This window comes from Prinia subflava, chromosome 4 (assembly GCF_021018805.1).
Source record: "Prinia subflava isolate CZ2003 ecotype Zambia chromosome 4, Cam_Psub_1.2, whole genome shotgun sequence".
Lineage (NCBI taxonomy): Eukaryota > Metazoa > Chordata > Aves > Passeriformes > Cisticolidae > Prinia > Prinia subflava.
In genome coordinates this window covers 72,895,367-72,919,361 of record NC_086250.1, presented here as the reverse complement: position 1 = coordinate 72,919,361, position 23,995 = coordinate 72,895,367, and the positions used below count along the sequence as shown (strand labels likewise).

The following is a 23,995-nucleotide window of genomic DNA, read 5'->3' as shown; positions in this document are numbered from 1 at the left end:
CTCCCTGGAGCCTTCCCCTCTCCAGGTGAGCATTCCCAGCTCTCCCAGCCTGGCTCCCTGGGAGCTGAGGGGCTCCAGCCCTGGAGCAGCTCCGTGGATTCCTCTGGACTCTCTCCAATTCCATGGATGCTGTGGCTCAGGGTTTATCTCCAGAGCCTTTGGGACCTCCTGGCTACAGCAGGAGCTCATTGCTGGGGCTCTGCAGCCCCTCCAGGGGATGAGGGGTGAGTCCAAGGTTTGGATTTCGATGCAGCTCCTGAAATGCAGTGGGTGGAGGCCCCAGAGGATGCTGATCAGGGCACTCAGAGCCTGTCAGGATACTTTGGATCCTGACGTCAGGTTTGGCAGGGTCTCCTGGCAGCCCTTAAATCCATGTGGGATGGAGCATGAGTAATGAAACAAGCTCTAATTTTCCCCGAGATTAAATCCCTCCTTCCTGTTTTCAAAGAGTGACCCGTGGTAGGTGGTGTGGGCAGTCAGCTGATTCCTTATGAAATATTTGAGTCTGGAAGCTGCAGGTGGGAATTGACTTCCACCAGAGTTGCTGTAGCTCCAGGAGCAGGACACTCCTGTGATGGTTCCTGTCTCTTGGGACACATTTCTACCATTTGGTTCAAGCTGAGGCAGTGGAGATCTTTTGTTTGGTTGAACCTTAGAGACCAGAGCAGTTCTCCTGGTGCCCCCAAGACACAGCAGTTACGAGATGACTCAGTCCTACACCCCAAACCAGGGTTAATCCGTGCCCGGGGCTCCCTTTGTTCCCAAAAACTCGAGACAAAGGTTTTGCTTGGAAATGTGAACACAACAGGACACTGTGGAGGAGCAGGGTAGGAGTGGAGGTGAGAGGAGACTCCTCAGGGAGGTGCTGACAAATGCTGAGTGTCTTCATTAAAAGTTTCCTCTGGGAATTGTCAGGGAATTCCTTTCCTTTCCCGAGGTGGATTGAGCAGCTGAACATCTCCCCTGTGTCCTGTCCCCAGGTGTGACAGCAGGGTCAGCTCCTGGCTGTCCCTCTGAAACCTTTCTATTTGGATAAACAAAAAGTTTATCCAGCAGCCCTGTGGCCCTACCTGCAACTGTGGGACAGCCACAGCTGGGTGTTCCCACGGGAGTTTATTCCCAAAGGAGGAATTCCAGGCCCTCCTACGTGGACAACAACTTCCCAAATATCCTTTGGAACAAGGAATGGACAACTCAAAATCCCCACAACCAAGAGCGGGCTGGCAGAGCTCGTGACCCCCAGTGAGAGCTGGGATGAGTTCAGTCTGTCCCTGTTTTCCTCTGCCCTAAAAACGTGTGAAAGGACACGCACATTCTTGTGGTCAGAGCTTTGGGACTGACTCCTCCCCCCTGGTTTGGATGTGTCAGTGGAAAATATTTTTTTGGAGGTGAAATCAGCCTCTTGCTTGCTGGTTGCCTTGAAGGCTCTGATAAATGTGAGAACTTGATCATGTGGAGTGATAGGTTCTATCAGGTGTGTTTTATCTGAAAAATAAAGCTCTGTATAAATTCCCCTTTGCCAGGCCCAGCTGAATTTCCAGCAAACATGAAGCTGATTTTGATCTTCGGCGCCCTCATCGGGGCTTCCCTGTGCCTGGAAACCTTTGTGGGGTGAGTGACATTCTGTGGAAAACCTTTCCTTTAGGGCTGCTGTTCTCTTGTTGCTTTTCAACTTCACCAAATCTGCTCGGGGCACATTTTTTGGTTTTTGTGACTGATTGTTCTCGTTGCTTTGCTGCTCTGGTGTTTGAGGGAACCTTTCTTTACTTCAGTTTGGGTTTTCTAAGGAGAAGGGTCCAGCTGTGGGGTTGAGATCCTCAAATCCTTTCATCCAAGGCTTGGTTTTGGCTTGAGGTGAACCCCACTGCGAAAGCAGAACTGAAAGACCAGAACCTGCCCTCAGATCAGAGAGTTCACTGCTTTCCCTTTCTTTCCCCAAGTTTCTTACGTCTCTTTCTTCCTCTTCTTTCCACCTTTCTAAACCTTTCAAATCCTCATTTCTGACCATTACACTCTAAAGGTTTATCTTTATGTGGCATTTCAAAAATTATCCCGTGGTATATTTCCTCACAGCCTCACTGACCATGGAAGAGCCTTAATAATTAAAGATTATCAAATCCTACTGCATAAATCCTGAGGTGCAGTGAGTGAGCTCCAGATTCCAGTGAGCAAATCTGTGTATGAAGGTTTAAGGATTAAGAATAAAAATAATATAAAGAGTGTCCCTAAACTCAGAGATTTGTAAAGCCAGGAGGGGCTATTTTGATTATTTAACCCTGAGCTGAATTCTCGTGACTCCATTCCTCATCTGTGGTTAATTCAGGGCAGAATCCAATCCTGAGATAAAGTTTATGGCGATAGAGAATCCAGTAATGAGTTATTAATGTGGAAAAGTTACTTCAGAGGGGATTTAACTCGGTTCAACAAAACCCCCCCTGCTGGCCAGGGAGAGGATCCTGGTGTAAACGTGGTGTAAACGTGGTGTAAACGTGGTTTAAACGTGGTTTAAACGAGCCCCTTCTCAGCAGGTGAGGTCCCGCTGTGCCGAGACCCTTTTTACCTCATTTCCATCTTAAAAAGGTTTCCAGTTGTGCAGTGACGGGGCTGTTGAGTCCATCGGCACTTCCAGAGGCTGATTCATCCCTCCTGGAATGTGCGGGCCACCCTCTGCTGGTGCCAGCCCTGACAGCAGCGGCAGTGTCTGACACCCGCAGGAAGGTGAAACAGGTCCCGTGGTTAATGTTCGCTCCCTAAACGTTTGATCCTCCCCCTTTCCTCCCCCTTTCCTCCCCCTTTCCTCCCCCTTTCCTCCCCCTTTCCTCCCCCTTTCCTCCCCCTTTCCTCCTCCTTTCCTCCTCCTTTCCTCCTCCTTTCCTCCTCCTTTCCTCCTCCTTTCCTCCTCCTTTCCTCCTCCTTTCCTCCTCCTTTCCTCCTCCTTTCCTCCTCCTTTCCTCCTCCTTTCCTCCTCCTTTTTCCTTTCTTTTCTTTTTTCCTTTTCCCACGAGTTGCTGCCAAAAAGCAACCGATGGATGCAGGATCGATCGTTGTTGGTTTAAAACGCGTCCACGCCGTCGGGTTTAGGAGGAAGGTGCAGGTTGTTGTTTGAACTCTTGGGTGACAATCAAGTGATTAAAGGAGCCATTAACACACAATTAACGCTGAATTAGCGATCCCAAGAACAAACCGGTTCACCCGGCCCCCTCCTGAAGACTCGGATTTATTGCAGGCACCAGGTCCTCCGAATCAAGACCAAAAATGAGGAGGAGGTGAAGCAGCTGCAGCTTCTGGAATCGCTGGAACACCTGGAGGTGCGTGAGGCGTTTTGGAATATTTCACAATCAGGGTGTGAATCTGCATCTCATCCGAGGGTTCCCATCACCCTGGGGCAGCTGCCGTAAATAAATTTACTCTCTCAACACTTTAAATTTCACTTGCAAGTTCGAGTGCCAGCTCAGTGTTCAGGAGGGCCAGAATCGATTTTTTTTTTCCTATTGGGTTTACATCATATTTGAATTGTTAGATCTTAATCTGGGTGTAGAAAAACTTGTTTTTCCAGTGGGAATGGCAATGTTTTGTCTCACAGAGTTATGGAGGGAATTTATTAGTGGTCTATACTGTATTGAAACAGGAAAACACACTGTACAATTCCAGGTTATTACTGTTCTTATTGCCATTGGTGAGAATTTTTAACATCCCTTTCTAAAATCACTGCCTTAAAAAAAATATGAATAATTTAGAAATTAAAATTTGGAAAAGTCCTACCAAAGGGCTATAAACATGAAATGGTTTTCATGTTACCTAAGACTGGAATATGGAGTTTTTCTTGAAATTATTTCTAGTAAAAGGGAGAATAATAAAATAATCATCAGAGACAACTAAAATTTCCTCTCTTTTTTGTGACCAAACCTAGAAGCCAATGAAAAAGCTGATTCAAGCCCCTTTGTATTTGTTATTTCATTGAGTTTATCACAAGAACTGATACAAGGTTGTGGTGAGGCCGCAGAGAACGGAGCATTCCAGGGCTCCTCTCTGCCAGGGCGTTGGATTTGGGAGAAATCAGCATTTCTAAAACTCTGCAGGAGCTGCTCCCTCCCCAAACCAAATCCATTTCCCTTCTCTCTCCAGCTGGATTTCTGGATCAACCCCTCTGCCTCTGCCCGCCCCGTGGATGTGAGAATTCCTGCTGCCAGTGTCCAGTCGGTGAAAGCCTTCCTGGAATCCCAGGGGATTGAGTATTCCATCCTGATCGAAGACCTGCAGGTGGGCAATGCCACTGGCACTGATTTCTTACATCTTTTGGAAACTGATGGACAGTTTGGCCTCACTCCCACTTTTCCACACTCTGTGTTTTCTGTGGGATCCTTCCCTTATTTTGGTAGGTTGTGGATTATTACTCAGAGACAATCCACGGATTGCTGTCGGTGTTCTCTGAGTAGTGACATCAATAAACTCCACGGGGCTCTTCTGACAACCCCTGAGGAATTCCACGTGGACTTCTGGCCCCAGACATTTGGGAATCCAAACACTGAAGTTACTCATCGTTCACTAAACTCTGCTGAGAGTGGTTATGGATAAAAATCACCCATTTGGGCACTAATCTGACATTTCCTCGTGAGCAGGAATCCCAAAGGGCATCTAAACTATCCTTGACTCACTGCCTTTTCCTTTATTTATCTTCTAGCAAGTGAAGCAGACACTTCTCATTAACCATTTGAATGTTATTTTAGGATGTTCTGGATAAAGAACAGCAAGATATGGCCGAGAGCACCCAAAGGCAGCGCAGCAGCAGCTTTGACTTTGGTGCTTACCACACCCTGGAGGATGTGAGTACCTCAGGGGAAGGGTATTCTGATTTTTTTCTGGTCTTTTTGCACTCTGTCTTCAATTCAACATCCTATGTTAGGATCTAAAATATCCTTACAGCTTTTTCTGGCACGTGGGTTTGTTTTTTGGAGTGTTAATTTTGTGCTCAGAACAATCAGCCAGTGTTGTCCCCAGCAGAGTTGATCAAAATTCCATAAACTCTCCTGCAGGCTCTGTCAAAATTCAAAAGAAAAGAGAAATTAAGGGATCTTGAAACTGGGAAATAAAGACCTTTTTGCCCAGAAAAGCTGTGGTTTCTCCATCCTTGAGAGTGTCCAAGGCCAGGCTGGAGCAGCCTGGGGTAGTGGAAGGTGTCCCTGTGGCAGGGGGTTGGAATGGGATGGGCTTCCCAACCTGGATCAGCCCACGATTCTCTGGAAGGAATGGCAGAACACATAAACACGATGTGAATGTCCCCAGATATGATGTGAATGTCCCCAGATATGATGTTAACGTCCTCGTGACCTTCCATTTCAGATCAATGAAGAACTGGACCATCTTGCAGCTGAGTACAGCTTTGTGGAGAAGATCCAGATCGGGGAATCCTACGAGAAGCGTCCTCTGTACGTCCTGAAGGTACGACAGAAATCACAGAGTGCCTCCACAGGGAGGAAGGACAGACAGCACAGCCAGGAGCACCCCAATCCATGATGGGATGCCCTTGACTGGGAGGTGTCAGGGTCTGAAACTCGTGTTTGGTTTCCCAGTTCAGCACCGGAGGCTCCAAGCGCCCGGCCATCTGGCTCGACGCCGGCATCCATTCCCGCGAGTGGGTCACCCAGGCCAGCGCCCTGTGGATCGCCAACAAGGTTCCTGCGGCTGGCAGGCAGCTCTGGCCTGCCTTGGGAATGTTTCCTGGTCTTTCAGAGGGTGTCACCCCTCTGTGTGTGCAGTTAATTCACCTCCCCAAAGCCCCTGACTCCCTGAGGATGTGGCGGCTGCCTCCACCTGGAATTGGAAAACTCTGTCCTGTTAGGACAGCTGGGTTCAGGCAGACAAAGTGTAGTGGTTCAGGTGAAATTGTTACACAAATAACTTTGAGATTATTTTGCTGCTTTGCTCTGCTCACCCAGAAAAATGTGGTGGGGTTGGTTTCCTTCCACAAAATGCCCAGACCTCCAGCTCTCTATAAATGAGGATTAAAATCCTGCTGGAAATGATTGAGCCACCAGAGAAGTCACAGAATAAGCTGAGCTGGAAGGGACCCAGAGGATTGTGGAGTCAACTCCTGGCCCTGCACAGAACCACCCCCAAGAACAACCCTGTGCCCCAGTTTAGTCCAAAAGCTCCTTGAGCTCTCTCAGTGCAGCACAATTGAGAATTCCCAACCTGGCTATTCCATCTCAGTCTTAGTGCCAGCCTTGGTCTGTCCTCTGGGACAGGGAGGAGAAAATTTTGTTGTCCCCTTCCATTTTATTCTGAAGACCTGCTGTCTTCAGAATAAAATAATAAAACAGATTCACTGCTCACTCCATGTATAACAAGGAACAGTTACAGGCAGCAGATAATGGATGTTCCTTGTTTCCCTGCCCCAAAATCCAGCTTTTCCTCTATCCCAAACAGTGAGGGAATGAACGTTTGGGAGGGAATTACTGTGCTCAGCAGGGTGTGCTCTGTCTCTGCCTAGATTGCCTCTGACTATGGAACCGACGCTTCCATCACCTCCCTGCTGGACAGGATGGATCTTTTCCTGCTGCCAGTCGCCAACCCTGATGGATTTGTGTACACTCACACCTCGGTGGGTCAGCTCTCTGAGCCCAGGGACGTTCCTGGCTCCTCCAAGGAAATAATCAACATGAGGGAAGGGGGCTCTGAAAGTCTGAGTGCTGTGAGAGGAGTTACCAAAGAGTTGGGCAAAGATCCTCATTGCTCTAAACCATCCTAACCCAAATAAATACTCCAGTTTCAGTAAATACATTCGGTTTTTGAGCCTTGGCCCATCTTACCAGTCTGAAATACTCTCGGGATCATGCCTAGGATCAATCCCTCATGGGTGGCAGCTCTTCCTGGGCAGCAGTTTTGGTGCCAGCACCCAGATCTGCTCCCTTTTGAAGCTTTTCTCTGTTGCAGAATCGCATGTGGAGGAAAACCCGCTCCAAGATCCCCGGCAGCGTCTGCGTCGGAGTTGATCCCAACAGGAACTGGGATGCAGGTTTTGGAGGTAGGGAAGAAGCTTCTGGATCCTGTCACACAGAACCAGCAGCTGCCTTTACAAAGGGGATTAATCACCCTGAGCACAGGATGAGGCAGCATCATGGAATTACGGAATCATGGAATCACAGAGTGGTTTGGGTTGGAAGGACCCAAAATATTATTTAGTTCCACCCTCTGCCACGGGCAAAGACACCTTCCACTATCCCAGGTGGTTCCAAGCCCCATCCAACCACAGAATACCCCCAGGAATGTGGATCCCTGGGTTTCTGGGCAACCTGTTCCGGGTTGCATCATGTGAAAGTACATCCCTTGAACATTCACACTCTGTCGCTGCTGTTTGAGCATTAATCAGTGTTTAAGGCCTTGCTTTGGTTGCAGTCCTGTCCTTAGCAAAGCCCAGCTTTGTGTGGGTCTGCCCTGACCTCCCAGGAATTCCACTCCTCACAGATTTGTTCCCTTCTTGCACCTCCAGGTCCTGGGGCCAGCAACAAACCCTGCTCCGACTCCTACCACGGGCCCAGCGCCAACTCCGAGGTGGAAGTGAAATCTGTCGTCGACTTCATCAAGAATCATGGAAACTTCAAGGCCTTCCTGACCCTCCACAGTTACTCCCAGCTCCTGATGTATCCCTACGGATACAAATGCACCAGGCCAGACGATTACGCCGAGCTGGTGAGACAGAAGGACTTGGCTTTACCTTCTTCCCTTCTGTCCAGCTGCCTTTCCGTACTTTCCATGCCCTTCCTTAATGACAGCATCGCAGCTGGAATAATATCTCTGAGGCAATGTGGATCTCACAATCGTAATTCCAATGGGAAAGACCTCTGGAGGTCTCTGTTCTAACCCTGTGCTGAAAGGGCTTTGGAGTCGGAGCCAATTTCAGCCTGAGTTTGGATTAATTGTTTTGTTTTGATATTTCCAAAGAAGAATTCCACTGCTTTTTCAAGCTCATCCCAAAGTTTCCCTCATCTCATGGGGATTTTGTTTTGGCCTAATACCTAACTGCAGTTCCCCTGTGGCAATTTGTTCCCTTTTTCCCCTCCTTCACAAAGAACCCAGCTCTGTTTTCCACCCAACCCTCACAACGCAGTTGAAGTGAGCACAAAGTTGACCTTGGAGTATTGGAAGATCCCAACTGCCTTGGGAATTTCTGGTATCTCTTGAGCCTTCCCTTGACAAGCCAGTGAGAGAAACACTGGATGAGCGCTTACAGACCCTGCTGGAAGTTAACTCACCTGTAGTGGCACTCCCCAGAAATGCTGTGGAAGCTGTGACTGTGGTGTGAACCATCTCCAAAGCAGTTTGGAGATTTCTGGTGAAATCCCAGTGTTTAATCTCGGGAAGTGTGGCTGCTTCCTGACTTTCCCTTCATCTTCTCCCCTCCAGGAATCTCTGGGAAGAGCTGCCGCCAGTTCCATCCGCTCCCTCTATGGCACCACCTTCCAAGTGGGCACCATCTGCAAAACCATCTGTGAGTATTTTACCCCTCAGAGCTTTTAGGGGCTGTCCCAGGACACCAATCCCTGTCCTCCCCTCAGGGTCTGTCCCTCGTGGAAGCCACAAGGCTCCTGTGCAGTGACACCCCTGGTCACACATCGCACCGCAGCGTTCCCAGCCAAAGCTCATCCTCGTCCCCCAAAATACAAACAGCAGGGAAACAGAACCTCCCCATTCCTCTGCTCACCCCTCTGCATCATCTCCCTTTCCCTTGCAGACCAAGCCAGCGGAGGCAGCATTGACTGGAGCTACGACAACGGCATCAAATACTCCTTTGCCTTCGAGCTGCGCGACACGGGGCGCTACGGCTTCCTGCTGCCCGCCAACCAGATCGTCCCCGCTGCCAAGGAGACCTGGCTGGGCCTGAAGAGGATCATGGAGCACGTGCGGGACAAGTCCTCCTGAGGGCTGGGCCGGGAGTCAGCCCTGTGCAGCACCAGCTCGTCAGTCCTGGTGTGCTGTGATGGCTGCAGTGATAAAAGCGGCTGAATAAACCCCCCGTGCATTCCCCCCGTGGTGTTTGACACGTGTCCTGTTCCTTGTGTGTGACAAATCCCCGAGGAGATTTTGGGACACAACCCTCCCATCCAGTGCCATGGGCAGGGACACCTCCCGCTGTCCCAGGTTACTCCAAGCCCTGTCCAGCCTGGCCTTGGACATTGCAGGGATGCAGGGGCAGCACAGCTGCTCTGGCAATTCCATTCCAGGCAGGAATTCCTGCCCAAGATCCCATCCAGCCCTGCCCTCTGGCAGTGGGAGCCATTCCCTGTGTCCTGTCCCTCTGTCCCTTGTCCCCAGTCCCTCTGCAGCTCTCCTGGAGCCCCTCCAGGCCCTGGAATGTGCTGGAAGCTCTCCCTGGATCCCTCTCCTCTCCAGGCTGAAGGGGCTGGTGCAGAGGCCCTGGTGTTAGCCAGCATAATCCAGGCTATGGAACTGATTAAAAGAATTTAATTTCCCCTAATGAGCCTCAGGACCCTGCCAGGCCCCAGACCACTGTCCCCAAAAGTACACCCTCATATATTTGGCTGCCCCTTTCCTCCCTCCCACACCTTCCCAGTGGACGTGGTTGGAGGGAAGACGGAGATGGGAGGACACCTCCCTGCTCCAGCACCCAGTGCCCCTGGAGCCCCTGGTCCCGTTGTTCACCCTGCAGATCTCTGGGGGATTAAGAGCAGGGAGCTCAGGGGGCCCTGAAGGATCAGCGATTAGCGGTGGCTGCTGCTGTGGTGATTATCGAGTCTGACAGGTTTACCTCGGTGTCTTGTGACCCCCAGCAGCTGGTGAGTTACTCACCCTGGGGAGCCTGGCAGGAGAGCAAACAGCGCTGATGTGGCCGATAAAACCCTGCGGACTCAGGGCACCGAGCTGGTGGCAGGAGAAGGGGAAGGCGCAGCTGAGGCACAGAGAAGTACCCCAGGGTTTGGGTTAAAAGCAGCAGTTTTGGGAAGCAAACCCATGCTTGGGGCAGCCAGTGCTACCCACGTGGCCCTGGCCCCTCTGCTCACGGCCTTATCCAGTGGCAGCTGCTTCCCAAACTGACCTAGGTTTCCAAAATCCCATCCCCTGGTGGTAAATCCCAGGGATGGGGAACACAGAAGGCTCCTGGACCTGGATGAGCTCTTGTCTCCAGAGCAGGAACTGCAGAGCCTGAGGAGCCTGGGCTGGGAATGTGGAACTCTGACCTTGGAAGCTCATTCCAACCATCCAGGGCTTGAGGCCCCCTGTCCCCTCCTCTTTAAGGGCCTGGCATGAGGAGAGCTCATCCAGGTCTGACTCCAGGGAGATCTGGAGCAGTGGATGCCACCCAGAGGAACAGGGTGGGATGAGGGGAGACGGGCTGGAGATGGCACAGGTGTGGAGTGGGGGGACCTAGCAGGGACTTTCCATCCCAAGGAAGGAGATTATTGAGGAAACAGAGCCAAGATCTTCAGCACAGAGAGTGATGGGAGAGACAGGGAGAGCTGGAACGAGGGAGAGCCAGGAGGGGCATCAGGAAATGCTTTTCACCAGGAGGAGAAGCAGCAGGACCTGGTGCCAGTGGGGCCGTGCTGCCTCCATCTCTGGAGGACTCCAAGATCTGACAAGGAGGGACCTGGTGGGTCCCCAGAGCTGACCGTGCTTCATCCTGGCATGGACACAGACCTTCCATGGTCCCTCCCCACCTCGACCACCCCAGGAACCTCAAGGAGAACCCTGGAACCACCTCACCAACAGCACCAGCTCTGCACCACAGAGCCCCAGCAGACCCTGGCACCTTCCCCACTGCACCTCCTGCCCTCGGGGCAGCCAGAATCCCCCGGATTTGATGGAGAAAAGCACGGACAGAGGATGGCAGCTGCACAAGGCTGCCCTGGGGGTGCCTGCCAGCCTGGGAACACAGCCCAGGAACCCGGAGCATCCCTGACAAGCGCGGTGGGAGCTCAGGGGCAGCGCAGATAAGGCCCAACAAAGGCCCTGCTGTAACCTGTGGAACAAAGGCGCTGCTTTAACCGGGGAACAAAGACACCTCTGACAAACTGACCTCCTGGGATAGGCCCAGACAGCTGCTCCAGAGCCACTGCTTACACTGAAAACATAAAACCAACTCATTTTCTACCCAAAAATGAGCCCTTCTGTCTGAGCATTACCCCGGGTAAACGTCCTTGTGCACCTCCGAGCTCCACGACTTCCATCAGCTTTGAAGTGAGATTTCATTTCGTCCACCATCAAGTGACCCTCCCTCCTGGGAATGGTTTGATGGATAATTTGAATAATATATTTTAGATTTGGTGAATAATTTGAATAATATATTTTAGATTTTATATATATATGTGTGTGTGTGTGTGTGTGTATGTATGTAATCATAAATAAGTCCATGTTTAAACACTTGCTTTCTCTGCAAGTACCTTTGTAGTAGCTTGTCATTACACACGCATTACCAATCATAATTATGATTGGTAATTACTCACAGCAATGTGTCATGAAGGAGCTCATGGCAACAAAGAGCTGTTTCCTGGTGGTTTTGGGGCTCACGCCGTCCCCACCGTCCCACGCCCGTGGGTTGGGAGCCGCCCGTGCCCACGGCAGCTCCGGGCTGGGAGCAGGGACACTCACCCAGGACGCGCTCACCGAGGAAGACGTTATCAGATCCTCCCTAATTTGGCTGCTCTCGTGTTGACTTTGCCAAATAAAGCAAACATTTGGGCTCGCGGGAGCCCTTCCTGCCTGCTCTGTTTGTCACTGCCGACGCCGCGGGGACGGTGGACACAGCCCCGGTGAGGAGCTCCCGGAGGGACCACGAGCACCGAGGGGTTCTGTCCGTGCTGGGGGCTGTGGCTCTGCTCCCACCCACCATGGAGACCCTCCTGGTCTTCCTCACCCTCCTGGGGGCCACCAGCAGCGAGCAGCTCTTCGTGGGGTGAGTCCTGCTGGAGCAGGGGTGGTGGGATGCCATGGCTGGGATGGGGATCCAGGCCAGAGAGGCCCGTCCCCACCACTGTCCTTCAGGGTGACATCCCAAAGGATGGAAATCCCACAGGGATTTTTCCCAGCTAGGAAAGATTTGGTGTTGGCCAAGGTTTGGAGGGAGGTTTGGAGCATGCAGCAGGTGGAAATCAGGGAATGCTGAGCCCTGAGGGCATCGCTCCAAGCTTTGCCGGGGTGTAGAATCCCAGAGGAGCAGGGCGTGATGTGTATGGCTCAAACTCGATGGCTGTGGAGACATCCAAGGATTGTTGGGAATAAAACCCAAGGATTGCCGGGAATAAAACCCAAGGATTGCCGGGAATAAAACCCAAGGATTGCCGGGAATAACAGCCAAGGATTGCCGGGAATAACAGCCAAGGATTGCTGGGAATAACAGGCCGTGGGAAAGAACAAGATGTGTCTGCAGAAGGGGCCCTGTGGAGGGAGGGCAGCACTTTTCCAGGACAAACATCCTGGCTGTGGCTCCTGGAGATGAGAACAGCACAGTCCAGGACTGAGGCTGAGAAGGGGACATGGAATGTAGAGGGGGGTCAGGACAATCCAAAAGCCCCAAAGCCTCCAATCTATTTCCAGAAAGGGCTGAATGAATGGATGGGCAATGAGAAGTAACTTGTAGAGAAAGTGGGAATTCTGTGTTCAGAGCAGGGAAAACCTATCCATAAAAACATCCCACCAGCTGGAGCCAGAGCTGGAGAGCTCATGACCAGGGACAGGACCCAGGAGTGGCTGGAGCTGTGCCAGGAGGGTTTAGGTTGGATATCAGGATATCCAGAGGATGCTGGGCACTGCCCAGGCTCCTCAGGGAATGTTCACATCCCCAAGGCTGCCAGAGCTCCAGGAGAGTTTGGACAACGCTGCCAAGGACAGAGTAGGATTGCTGGGGAGGCTGGAGTTGGATTTGATCCTCGTGGGCCCCTTCCAGCTCAGGATATTCTGTGATGTGACTGACCCACCTTCCTCCCTGCTTTCCTTCCTCCCTGCTTTCCTTCCTCCCTGCTTTCCTTCCTCCCTGCTCTCCTTCCTCCTCACCACGATGCCGTGGTTGAGGGATCCGTGCAGGATCCCATCGCTCTCCTCCAGGCAGGGGGAGCTGGGAGGGATCCCAGCAGCTGCAAGCCAAGGCTGTGCAGGGAATGTCAGGGCTGCTCCCTGATTTTGGAAAAGTTGGCAGGGATTGAATGCCTGCCTGAGTGCCCCGGGCACGGAATGGGCAAATGGGAATCGTTATCACCCTGGGGAGGCGTTAAACTGATAAATGAGGAGATAAGAGGATGAAAGGCACCAAAGGGGAGAGGTGGAGGAATTTTGTGCCATTTTGGGAGCGGCTTTGAGCACTGCCCAACAGGAGAGGTTGGAGATAAAGGATCGATCCCAGGTGAGAAAACCTCTCTCCCACAGAACATTTCCTCCTCTCCAGGGGCTGTGCCTGCCCTTGGGAAGCCCAGCCAGGCTGGATTGGGACCTCTGCTAGGGAGCACATCCATAGATATAGAACATATCCATGTGAGATATTCCCCAGCATCTTGGGAGCTGATCAAACAAGGCTGGAGATCACCTCAGGCTCCCCAGCACTTGCTCTTTCCCCACCATGGCTGCTCTGAACCTGCATTTTTTTTCTCTCAACACCTCAAATTGGTGCATTTTCCAACCCTCTGAGCCAGTGTGGATCTTCCCCAGCCCAGAGCCCCCTCCCTGTGACCCCTCTGCCTCCCTGCAGGGACCAGGTCCTGCGTGTCACGGCCAGCAGCGAGGAGGAGATGGCCCTGCTGAGGGTGCTGGGCGAGCAGGAGGAGCTGCAGGTGAGCTCTGAGGGGTCCTGAGCACCCCCCTGGTCACAGACCCTGGCGAATCCAGGGCTCCCTCCTTCTTTTGCCATCCCATCCAATTTTCCTCCCCGTTTTGGAGATGTATCATTTAGAACCACATAAATATGAATTTAACCTGGGGCTCCTTGAGCTCAGAGCTGTTTCAGATGAACTGGGAACACCCCATAAATACTCAAACAACTTGGGATGAAACATTTCTCTAGGTCCCTATCCAGACATCCATCTGTGGCCCAAAATTTATCCAAAAACCCTTTTTAGATCCTTCATGGAAACTCCTGTGAGACCCCTGGAGGTGCTGGGGAGCTCAGTGGATGAGCACCAGCCTAGGATGGGGCCGAGTTCTCCCTTTCAGCTCAACTTCTTCTCCCCAGGTGGACTTTTGGCGTCACCCCCACATCCCCGGGCACCCCGTGGACCTGCGGGTGCCCTTCCCCAGCCTCCAAGGAGTCAAAAAACTCCTGTACTCCCACAATGTTTCCTACAGCATCATGATCGAGGACGTGCAGGTAATGGCTGTGATGGGAACAGGACGAGCTCCTGCACCTCAACCCTGAGAGAAAGTCCAAAAAGTTGGAAATCAAGAGATGGAAGAAAAATCCAACCCTCTGCTCCTTCCAGCCATTTTTTTTCCCCCCTCCTAACCAGGTATTACTGGATGAAGAAAAGGAAAGCATGAGGAGGTCTAGGAGGGTAAAGAGAAGCTCCAGGACGTTCGATTTCTCCTCCTACCACACGATAGATGAGGTACCTTTCTCTGCTTTGTCCTGCTGGGGTCACACGGGGGTCACATCCATGTGAGGGTCGTGGTGAGCTCTTGGTGACAGGTGAGACCTCCCTGGGACATGTTTCTCCTCCTTGGGAGGGTTTTAGCTGAGATGGGAGACTGGGAAACCTTCCACATGCAGCGAGGCCACTCCTGGAATCTCCTCCTACCCTGTGGAAGACATTTTCAGCTTCACTTTGGGAGTGCTCGGAGCCCAGCTTGGGACTGGTGAGGGATGTGGTGGTGTTGGGGGGGGTCTCAGGGCTTTTTCCTTCACCGTGCCTTCTACTTTTCCAAAAACCTTGTGATGTGCCTGCTCACACAGAGCCCCAACCACCTCGTGCTCTCCAGGGAAGCGCGAGGTCTTCCCCTGGGAAATCCCAGGGCTCCAGGGAAGCACCAGCTCTTCCCCAGGGAAGCTCTGCTTGTTGCATCCAGTGCTGGACACCCCCAAAACCAAAAGGTGAGAACCAGGCTGAGCCTCGTGACGCAGCAGCTCCTCCTTGCAGATCTACGACTGGATGGATGTCCTGGTGGAGGACCATCCCAACCTCGTCAGCAAGATCCAGATCGGGCAGAGCTACGAGAACCGGCCCCTGTACGTGCTCAAGGTGGGTGCTGAGGCAGCCTCGCCCTGAAAATCCCCCCTCAGGATGAGAAGTTGTGCCAACGGAGGCTCAGGTTGGACACCAGCAGGAATTTCCTCATGGAAAGGGTGGTCAGGCCTTGGAAATGGCTCCCCAGGGATTTCTGAGATCCCCATTCCTGGAGGTGTCCAGGGAACACCTGGATGTGGCACTCAGGGCTCTGGGCTGGGGACAGGGTGGGGACAGGGCACAGGTTGGATTCCGTGGTCCTGAAGGGTTTTTCCACCTCAACCATCCCGTGATTCCCCCAGTTCAGCACCGGGGGATCGAACCGTTCGGCCATCTGGCTGGACACCGGCATCCACCCGCGGGAATGGATCACCCAAGCCACCGGCGTCTGGATGGCCAACAAGGTGACCTTGGCATCCCCTGGGATGTGGGACCCCAAATCTCACCCTGCACCCGTCCCATCCCTCATCTCCGAGGGACACCGGGGCAGCTCCTGCTCCTCTCCATGCACAGATGGCCGAGGAATACGGGCAGGACATCTCGATCACGGCCATCCTGGAGGACATGGACATCTACCTGGAGATCATCACCAACCCCGACGGCTTTGCCTTCACCCACAGCTCCGTGAGTGCGGGGGGATCTTGACCCGCGCTGTCCCCAGCCACGGCTGTCCGTGGGTTTTGGGTGGGATGTTCCTCCCCATGTGGGATCCCTGGAGAGGCTTGGGCAGGGGGTGGAATTCACATCCCTGTTCCGTCTCCTCTCCGTGTGCTCCTAGAACCGCCTGTGGCGCAAGACCAGGTCTGTCAATGCTGGATCCCGCTGCGTTGGAGTGGATCCCAACAGAAACTGGGATGCTGGGTTTGGAGGTGAGACCTCGGCCACCATGTCACCACCCTGGGCATTGTTTGTGCCTCAAAACATCAAAACTTTCTGCTAGAGCAGAGAAACCCAGGGATGGAAACCCTTCCTGAGGGATCCTCTCTGGATCTCCTCCTCCCCCTGCTCCAGGTGCCGGCTCCAGCAGCAATCCCTGCTCCGAGACCTATCGTGGCCCTCACGCCCACTCCGAGAGGGAAGTGAGAGCCATCGTGGATTTCATCCGCGCCCACGGGAACGTGAAATCCCTCATCTCCATCCACAGCTACTCCCAGATGCTGCTCTTCCCCTACGGATACAAGACGGCGCCCGCACCCGACCACCAGGAAATGGTGAGATGGCCCCAAAACGTGGGGCTGTGACCCCCTGGCAAAGTCAGGCAGAGCACCCCAGAGCTTCCCTGCTCCTCTTGTTAGATATAAACCCAAATATTGAACCCCTGCACCCGGGTCCTGGTGGAGGGTGGTTGTGGGATGGACCTCAAACATCAAAAATTAAAGGATTTATTGGGAAAACCTAGAGCAGAAGGGATGGGGAATGGTGGGCTCTAGATCCCCTTGCCCCACTTTTGGTGGTTCCTTTGCAGAACGAACTGGCCAAGAAGGCCGTGAGCGACTTGGCCGCCGTGTTCGGGACGAAATACACCTACGGCAGCATCGCCAACACCATCTGTGAGTGTCCCTCCCTCACCCCGGTGCAGATCCCTCGGGAACGCGCTCCCACCCGGGCTCCTCTCCCTGCAGACATGGCGGGAGGCACCACCGTCGACTGGGCCTACGACAACGGGGTGAAATATTCCTTCACCTTGGAGCTGAGGGACTCGGGGCGCTACGGATTCCTCCTGCCCAGCTCCCAGATCGTCCCCACTGCCACCGAGACGTGGCCGGCGCTCCTGGACATCATGGTGCACGTGCTGGAGCACCCGTACTGACCCCAGCATTGCCTCCTCTCAATAAATCCTCATGGAGATTCAGTGGTTTCAGGCACTCTCATTTTTTTCATGCTAAAACCCCCCCAAAAAAGGATGGAAAAGGACTCCCAGCCCTGCAGATGTTGATTTTTCCCTTGTGACTTTTCAAAGTCCCCCTCCTTTGGAGCCAGCAGCCAGCATGGGAGGAGATGGGGTTTTTTTGGGCAACAAACCCCAAATTTGTGGGGTTTTGAGCAGCTTTGCTTCATCAACCCTTCCCAGGGAGGTGCAAGGAGGGGCATGGGGCAGCCTCAGGGCCATCACTGGGTGCAAGGTTCTCCCAGCATTTGCTGTTTATTTTTGGCACCTGGGACAACTGTCACCTGCTCTGACCTCTGTCCTGGGCCAAGCTTTACACCACTTTCCTCTGCCAAATTTCAAACCAGTCTCCCCACCGCTGTGGTTTAGGGACCCAGCTCACCAAGCCCCAAGCGAAAATCTGCATTTTGCACATTCTCAACCCAAACTGATCCTTTCCCTGCCCTCAGTACGCTGGAGGCTGTGGGATTTTGGCACCTCCCGGTCTCACCTTGCTGGCAGCTGACTCACCACAGCCCTGGCTGGTTCCTGGGACAGGTTTGGCCGGGACTGGGAGTGCCTGGATGGGGACGGCGGGGCCTGACCTTGGCCTTGCCAGGGCTCTGGGAAAAGGGACAGCTGGAGGGGCCGGGCTGGGGCGCCATCCCATGGGATTTAAGAGGCCCCAGGGCGCTGTTGGGATGTGAGACCGGCTCTCCCCGCTGACCATGAGGCTCCCCGTGCTCCTGGCTGCCCTGGTGGCAGTGGCCACCTGCACCGAGACCTTCGTTGGGTAGGGGCCGGGATGGGGACGGTGGCACGGGGTGGGGGACAGGAGCTGGTTCAGCCCCGAGGGAGCACAAGGAAAAGGCTCAGGGGAAACCCCTGGAATGGGGGGGATGGATGGGGTGGGGTTAGGCTGCACTAAGGGGGCCGGAGCTCAATGCACACCCCCAGCACCCCCTGACCCCACAGGCACCAGGTGCTGCGCGTCGTCCCCCAGAGCGATGAGGAGCTGCAGAAGGTGCAGGAGCTGCAGGAGCTGGAGCATCTGCAGGTATTGGGTGTGGAGGTGGATTCTGGGGACACCCCCCAGCCCATGGCCTTTGTTTTACCCTCCCAAGCAAAGCAAGGATGGGGTTGGATGTGGGATTATGCAGGACAGGCTGGTGCTGGGGGAGTGCATCCCGAGGCAGGATCTGATCCCGTATCTCCGTTTTTCCCCACCCAGCTGGATTTCTGGCTGGCTCCCCGCGGGCTCGGACTCCCCATCGACATCCGCGTGCCCTTCCCCAGCCTGCAGGCGGTCAAAGCCCACCTGGAGGCCGGAGGGGTCTCCTATTCCATCATGATCGAGGACATGCAGGTCAGCAGTGCCACAGGGGAGGCAGGGGAGCGGGAATTCCAGTGGGAACGAGGCTCACCCCACCCCGTGTCCCACAGGCCCTGCTGGATGAAGAGCAGATGGAGATGCTCCGCAGCAGCCGCCAGCTGCCGCTCGACACCAACACCTTCAACTACGAGGCCTACCACACCATAGATGAGGTGGGAAAGCACAACATTTAAGGCATTTTGGGGCAAAAAACGTTTGCTCTTGGACAGGGAGTGAGCAGAGAGTAACTCTCCACATCCCTCATTCCCAGATCTACAATTTCATGGACATGCTGGTGGCCGAGAACCCCAACCTGGTGAGCAAGCTGGAGATCGGCCGCTCGACCGAGAACCGTCCCCTCTACGTGCTCAAGGTGAGGACCTGGGGATCGTGATCCAGAGGGGAAAGTGGTGACAGGGACAAAGCCAACCCCGTGTCTCTGCTCTCCCAGTTCAGCACAGGGGGCACGAACCGCCCGGCCGTGTGGATCGACACCGGGATCCACTCCCGTGAGTGGGTGACACAGGCCAGCGGCGTCTGGTTTGCCAAGAAGGTACTGACACATCCCACAGGGGCCACACGGCCTGCGGGAGCTGTGGGATCCAGGGGGGTGATCCCACAGGGAGGACAGGGAGCCCCAAACCTCCATCCTCTCTAGATCGTCCAGGATCACGCGAATAACGAAGGTGTGGCCTCCATCCTGGAGACGATGGACATCTTCCTGGAGATCATCACCAACCCAGACGGCTTTGCCTTCACCCAGACCAAGGTACCGCCCTGCATTTCCTCTCCCTGTGTCCTACAGCAGCGCTGGATGGGGCTGGGGAGCAGGACCTGGGGAGGGCAAAGCCTCCTCATCCACGTTTCCGTGGGATGGGAAGGGGATCACCACGAGCTGTGGAGCTCCAGCCCTGGGCAGCAGCTGAGGTGGCTCTGCCCTTCCAGAACCGCCTGTGGCGCAAGACCAGGTCCAAGCACTCGGGCTCCATCTGCGTCGGAGTGGACCCCAACCGCAACTGGGACGCAGGATTTGGAGGTCAGAGCCGCCCCCCTGCCCCTGTGGAGCGTTTCCACTCTCCAGCTGGGGGCTCCAAAGCTGCTCCTGGCTCAAAGATCCACTGATGTCCCCTGGGGAAGAGGTGGGATTTGCTCTCCGTGGAGGATTTGGGCTCCACCAGGGCTTTGATGTCCCCCAGTGGCAAATGAGAGTCACCACACAAATCTCTAGGAGGAGCCTCAGGAGCCTTCCTTGATCACCACCAAGCAGCTGAGGGGTGGGAAAACCTCTTGGGTTTGGAAGCCCCCAAATTCCCAGTGTGTTCTCACCCTCCTGTTCCCCGCAGAGGCCGGAGCCAGCGGAAACCCCTGCACGGAGACGTACCACGGACCCTACCCCAACTCGGAGCCCGAGGTGAAATCCATCGTGGACTTTGTGAAGAGCCACGGCAACATCAAGGCTTTCATCTCCATCCACAGCTACTCCCAGCTCCTGCTCTACCCCTATGGCTACACCACCACCCCGGTGCCGGACCAGCAGGAACTGGTGAGGTGGATTTTGAGGGGCTGGGATGGGGTGGAGCTCTTCTGCAGCTCCAAGGAGGAGCCACCTCTGTCCTGCATCCATTGGGAAGCTGGGAGGTGCTTCTGGCACCCAGAAAGAAGGTGCATCCCACAGGTTTTTCCTTCCTCTGGCTCATCTTTCCCCCTTTCCCTGTATTCCCAGCATGAGGTTTCTGCCAAGGCCGTGGCAGCTCTGTCCTCCCTGTACGGCACCCAGTACAAGTACGGCAGCATCATCACCACCATCTGTAAGTGCTGGGGGAGCCCCAAAACCCCCAAAATCCCAAACCCACCCCTCACACCGGCCATATATCCCACAGAATTCCCATACAAAGCCCTGGAGGCTCCAAACCCCCTGTTTTTCTTCCTCCCTCACACAAAACAAGCTGCTGGGGCAGCCCTAAAACCCCCAAAACCCCAAACCCATCCCTCACACCGGCCATATATCCCACAGAATTCCCATACAAAGCTGTGGAGGCTCCAAATCCCCTCGCCCCATTTTTATTCCTCCCTCAGACAGAAAGAGCTGCTGGGGCAGCCCCAAAACCTCCAAAACCCCAAACTCATCCCTCACACTGGCCATATATCCCATAGAATTTCCATACAATGCCATGGAGGCTCTAAATCCCCCTGCTCCATTTTTTTTCCTCCCTCAGACAGAACGAGCTGCTGGGGCAGCCCCAAAACCCCCAAAATCCCAAACCCACCCCTCACACCGGCCATATATCCCACAGAATTCCCATACAAAGCCGTGGAGGTTCCAAATCCCCCCATTTTTATTCCTCCCTCACACAAAACAAGCTGCTGGGGCAGCCCTAAAACCCCCAAAACCCCAAACCCATCCCTCACACCAGCCATATATCCCATAGAATTCCCCTACAAAGCCATGGAGGCTCCAAATTCCCTCCCCCCATTTTTTTTCCTCCCTTAGACAGAACGAGCTGCTGGGGCAGCCCCAAATCCCAAACCCACCCCTCATTTCACCGGCCATATATCCCACAGAATTCCCATACAAAGCCGTGGAGGCTCTGATCCCCCCCGTTTTCTTCCTCCCTCAGACAGAATGAGCTGCTGGGGCAGCCTCAAAACCCCCAAAACCCCAAACCCAACCCTCACACCAGCCATATATCCCACAGAATTCCCATACAAAGCCGTGGAGGCTCCAAATCCCCTCGCCCCATTTTTTTTCCTCCCTCAGACAGAAAGAGCTGCTGGGGCAGCCCCAAAACCCCCAAAACCCCAAACCCATCCCTCACACTGGCCATATATCCCACAGAATTCCCCTACAAAGCCATGGAGGCTCTGATCCCCCCCATTTTATTTCCTCCCTCAGACAGAATGAGCTACTGGGGCAGCCCCAAAACCCCCAAACCCACTCCTCACACCAGCCATATACCCCACAGAATTCCCCTACAAAGCCCTGGAGGCTCCAAACCCCCTGTTTTTTTTTCCTCCCTCAGACAGCACGAGCTGCTGGGGCAGCCCTAAAACCCCCAAAACCCCAAACGCACTCCTTACACCAGCCATATATCCCACAGAATTCCCCTACAAAGCCGTGGAGGCTCCAAATCCCCTCGCCCCATTTTTTTTCCTCCCTCAGACAGAACGAGCTGCTGGGGCAGCCCCAAATCCCAAACCCACCCCTCATTTCACCGGCCATATATCCCACAGAATTCCCATACAAAGCCCTGGAGGCTCTGATCCCCCCCGTTTTCTTCCTCCCTCAGACAGCACGAGCTGCTGGGGCAGCCCCAAAACCTCCAAAACCCCAAACCCATCCCTCACACCGGCCATATATCCCATGGAATTTCCATACAAAGCCGTGGAGGCTCTGAATCCCCCCGTTTTTCTTCCTCCCTCAGACAGAACAAGCTGCTGGGGCAGCCCTAAAACCCCCAAAACCCCAAACCCACCCCTCACACCAGCCATATATCCCACAGATGTAGAATTCCCCTACAAAGCCGTGGAGGCTCCAAATCTCCCCGTTTTTATTCCTCCCTCAGACAAAACGAGCTGCTGGGGCAGCCCCAAATCCCAAACTCACCCCTCATTTCACCGGCCATATATCCCACAGAATTCCCATACAAAGCCGTGGAGGCTCCAAATCCCCTCGCCCCATTTTTTTTCCTCCCTCAGACAGCACGAGCTGCTGGGGCAGCCCCAAAACCCCCAAAATCCCAAACCCACCCCTCACACCGGCCATATATCCCATGGAATTCCCCTACAAAGCCATGGAGGCTCCGAATCCCCCTGCTCCATTTCTTTTCCTCCCTCAGACAGAATGAGCTGCTGGGGCAGCCCCAAATCCCAAACCCACCCCTCATTTCACCGGCCATATATCCCACAGAATTCCCCTACAAAGCCATGGAGGTTCCAAATCCCCTCGCCCCATTTCTTTTCCTCCCTCAGACAGCACGAGCTGCTGGGGCAGCCCCAAAACCTCCAAATCCCAAACCCATTCCTCACACTGGCCATATATCCCACAGAATTCCCCTACAAAGCCATGGAGGTTCCAAATCCCCCCGTTTTTATTCCTCCCTCAGACAGAACGAGCTGCTGGGGCAGCCCCAAAACCCCAAACCCACTCCTCACACCAGCCATATATCCCACAGATGTAGAATTCCTACAAAGCCGTGGAGGCTCCAAATCCCCCCGTTTTTATTCCTCCCTCATACAGCACGAGCTGCTGGGGCAGCCCCAAATCCCAAACCCACCCCTCATTTCACCGGCCAGATATCCCACAGAATTCCCCTACAAAGCTGTGGAGTCTCCAAACCCCCTGTTTTTCTTCCTCCCTCAGACAGAAGGAGCTGCTGGGGCAGCCCCAAAACCCCCAAATCCTAAACCCATTCCTCACACCGGCCATATATCCCACAGAATTCCCCTACAAAGCCGTGGAGGCTCCAAATCCCCTTCCCCCATTTTTTTTCCTCCCTCAGACAGAACAAGCTGCTGGGGCAACCCCAAAACCCCCAAATCCCAAACCCATCCCTCATTTCACCGGCCATATATCCCACAGAATTCCCCTACAAAACCGTGGAGGCTCCAAAGTCCCCTATTTTTTTTCCTCCCTCAGACAGAGCTGCTGGGGCAGCCCCAAACCCCCAAACCCACCCCTCACACCGGCCATATATCCCACAGAATTCCCCTACAAAGCCGTGGAGGCTCTGAATCCCCCCGTTTTTTCCTCCTTCAGACAGAGCAAGTGGAGGAACCATCGACTGGACCTACAACCAGGGCATCAAATACTCCTTCACCTTCGAGCTGCGGGACACGGGGCGCTACGGCTTCCTGCTGCCCGCCAAGCAGATCGTGCCCACGGCCCAGGAGACGTGGCTGGCGCTGAAGGTCATCATGGAGCACGCCCGCGACAACGCGCACTGAGCTGCAGCAGCTGCACGGGGGGAAGGAGGCAGTCAGTAAATAAAAATCAGTAAATAAATAAATGGGATAGGAGGAGGAGGAGGAGGAAAGCCTCTGGTTGTTTTGTGGTTTTTTTCCAAAGCGGGTGGAAAAGGCGTTTTGGAGCTGGAGTTGGTGTAAGCACAAACTGGGTGTGCTGGGTTGGTGGCTTGGAAAAGGAATGGGTTGAAAGGGCATGAAAATAGCAGGAATAAAAAGAAAGGGAGGTGGTGGTTTTGCTCTGGCAGAGGATGGAAAGGGAATTGGGCTCTGGGACATGAGGTGAGCAGGATTTATTGGGGCTCCAGGAGAGCTGCAGAGGGGCTGGGGACAAGGGACAGAGGGACAGGACACAGGGAATGGCTCCCACTGCCAGAGGGCAGGGCTGGGTGGGATCTTGGGCAGGAATTCCTGCCTGGGCTGGAACTTCCAGAGCAGCTGTGGCTGCCCCTGCATCCCTGGAAGTTTTCCAGGGCTTGGAGCAGCCTGGGACAGTGGAAGGTGTCCAGGAGCTGGAACTTGGTGGGCTCGAAGGTCCCTTCCCACCCAAAACTTCCTCACCTGCTGCAATCCCAAGGGAATGGGGAGCTGAGCCCCTGCCCACTCCCAGCTTTTCCAGGCTCTCCACAG

The 23,995-nt window shown here is 54.1% G+C and overlaps 3 protein-coding genes across 4 annotated transcripts; all 3 read left to right on the top strand.

The window, feature by feature from the left end:
* The first annotated feature begins 1,373 nt into the window (after positions 1-1,373).
* LOC134549417 (carboxypeptidase A2-like) lies at positions 1,374-9,024 on the top strand. 2 transcript variants are annotated; one of them, XM_063394962.1, is made up of 12 exons: positions 1,374-1,436; positions 1,524-1,611; positions 3,227-3,308; positions 4,126-4,260; positions 4,728-4,823; positions 5,341-5,439; positions 5,571-5,672; positions 6,491-6,601; positions 6,934-7,024; positions 7,490-7,689; positions 8,404-8,488; positions 8,732-9,024. In XM_063394962.1, the coding sequence occupies exons 2-12, from the start codon at positions 1,547-1,549 to the stop codon at positions 8,917-8,919; spliced, it is 1,254 nt and encodes a 417-aa protein (XP_063251032.1). In that variant the 5' UTR covers positions 1,374-1,436; positions 1,524-1,546; the 3' UTR covers positions 8,920-9,024. The 2 variants fall into 2 exon arrangements, with proteins under 2 accessions (XP_063251032.1, XP_063251033.1); XM_063394963.1 differs by lacking the exon at positions 1,374-1,436 and having other exon boundaries at positions 1,463-1,611.
* Positions 9,025-11,706: 2,682 nt separating this feature from the next.
* On the top strand, positions 11,707-17,005 carry LOC134549416 (carboxypeptidase A1-like). The gene is made up of 11 exons (XM_063394961.1): positions 11,707-11,911; positions 13,697-13,778; positions 14,177-14,311; positions 14,451-14,549; positions 15,078-15,179; positions 15,467-15,568; positions 15,678-15,788; positions 15,943-16,033; positions 16,176-16,375; positions 16,630-16,714; positions 16,787-17,005. Exons 1-11 carry the CDS (start codon positions 11,847-11,849, stop codon positions 16,972-16,974), a joined length of 1,260 nt encoding a protein of 419 aa, XP_063251031.1. The 5' UTR covers positions 11,707-11,846; the 3' UTR covers positions 16,975-17,005.
* A 694-nt stretch (positions 17,006-17,699) lies between these two features.
* Positions 17,700-23,927, top strand: LOC134550447 (carboxypeptidase A1-like). Its single transcript, XM_063397156.1, is given in 11 exon segments — positions 17,700-17,824; positions 18,007-18,088; positions 18,263-18,397; positions 18,475-18,576; positions 18,675-18,776; positions 18,855-18,956; positions 19,062-19,172; positions 19,349-19,439; positions 19,747-19,946; positions 20,127-20,211; positions 23,160-23,927. Coding segments are annotated over 11 exon segments (1,323 nt in total). The 3' UTR covers positions 23,348-23,927.
* Positions 23,928-23,995: the final 68 nt, after the last annotated feature.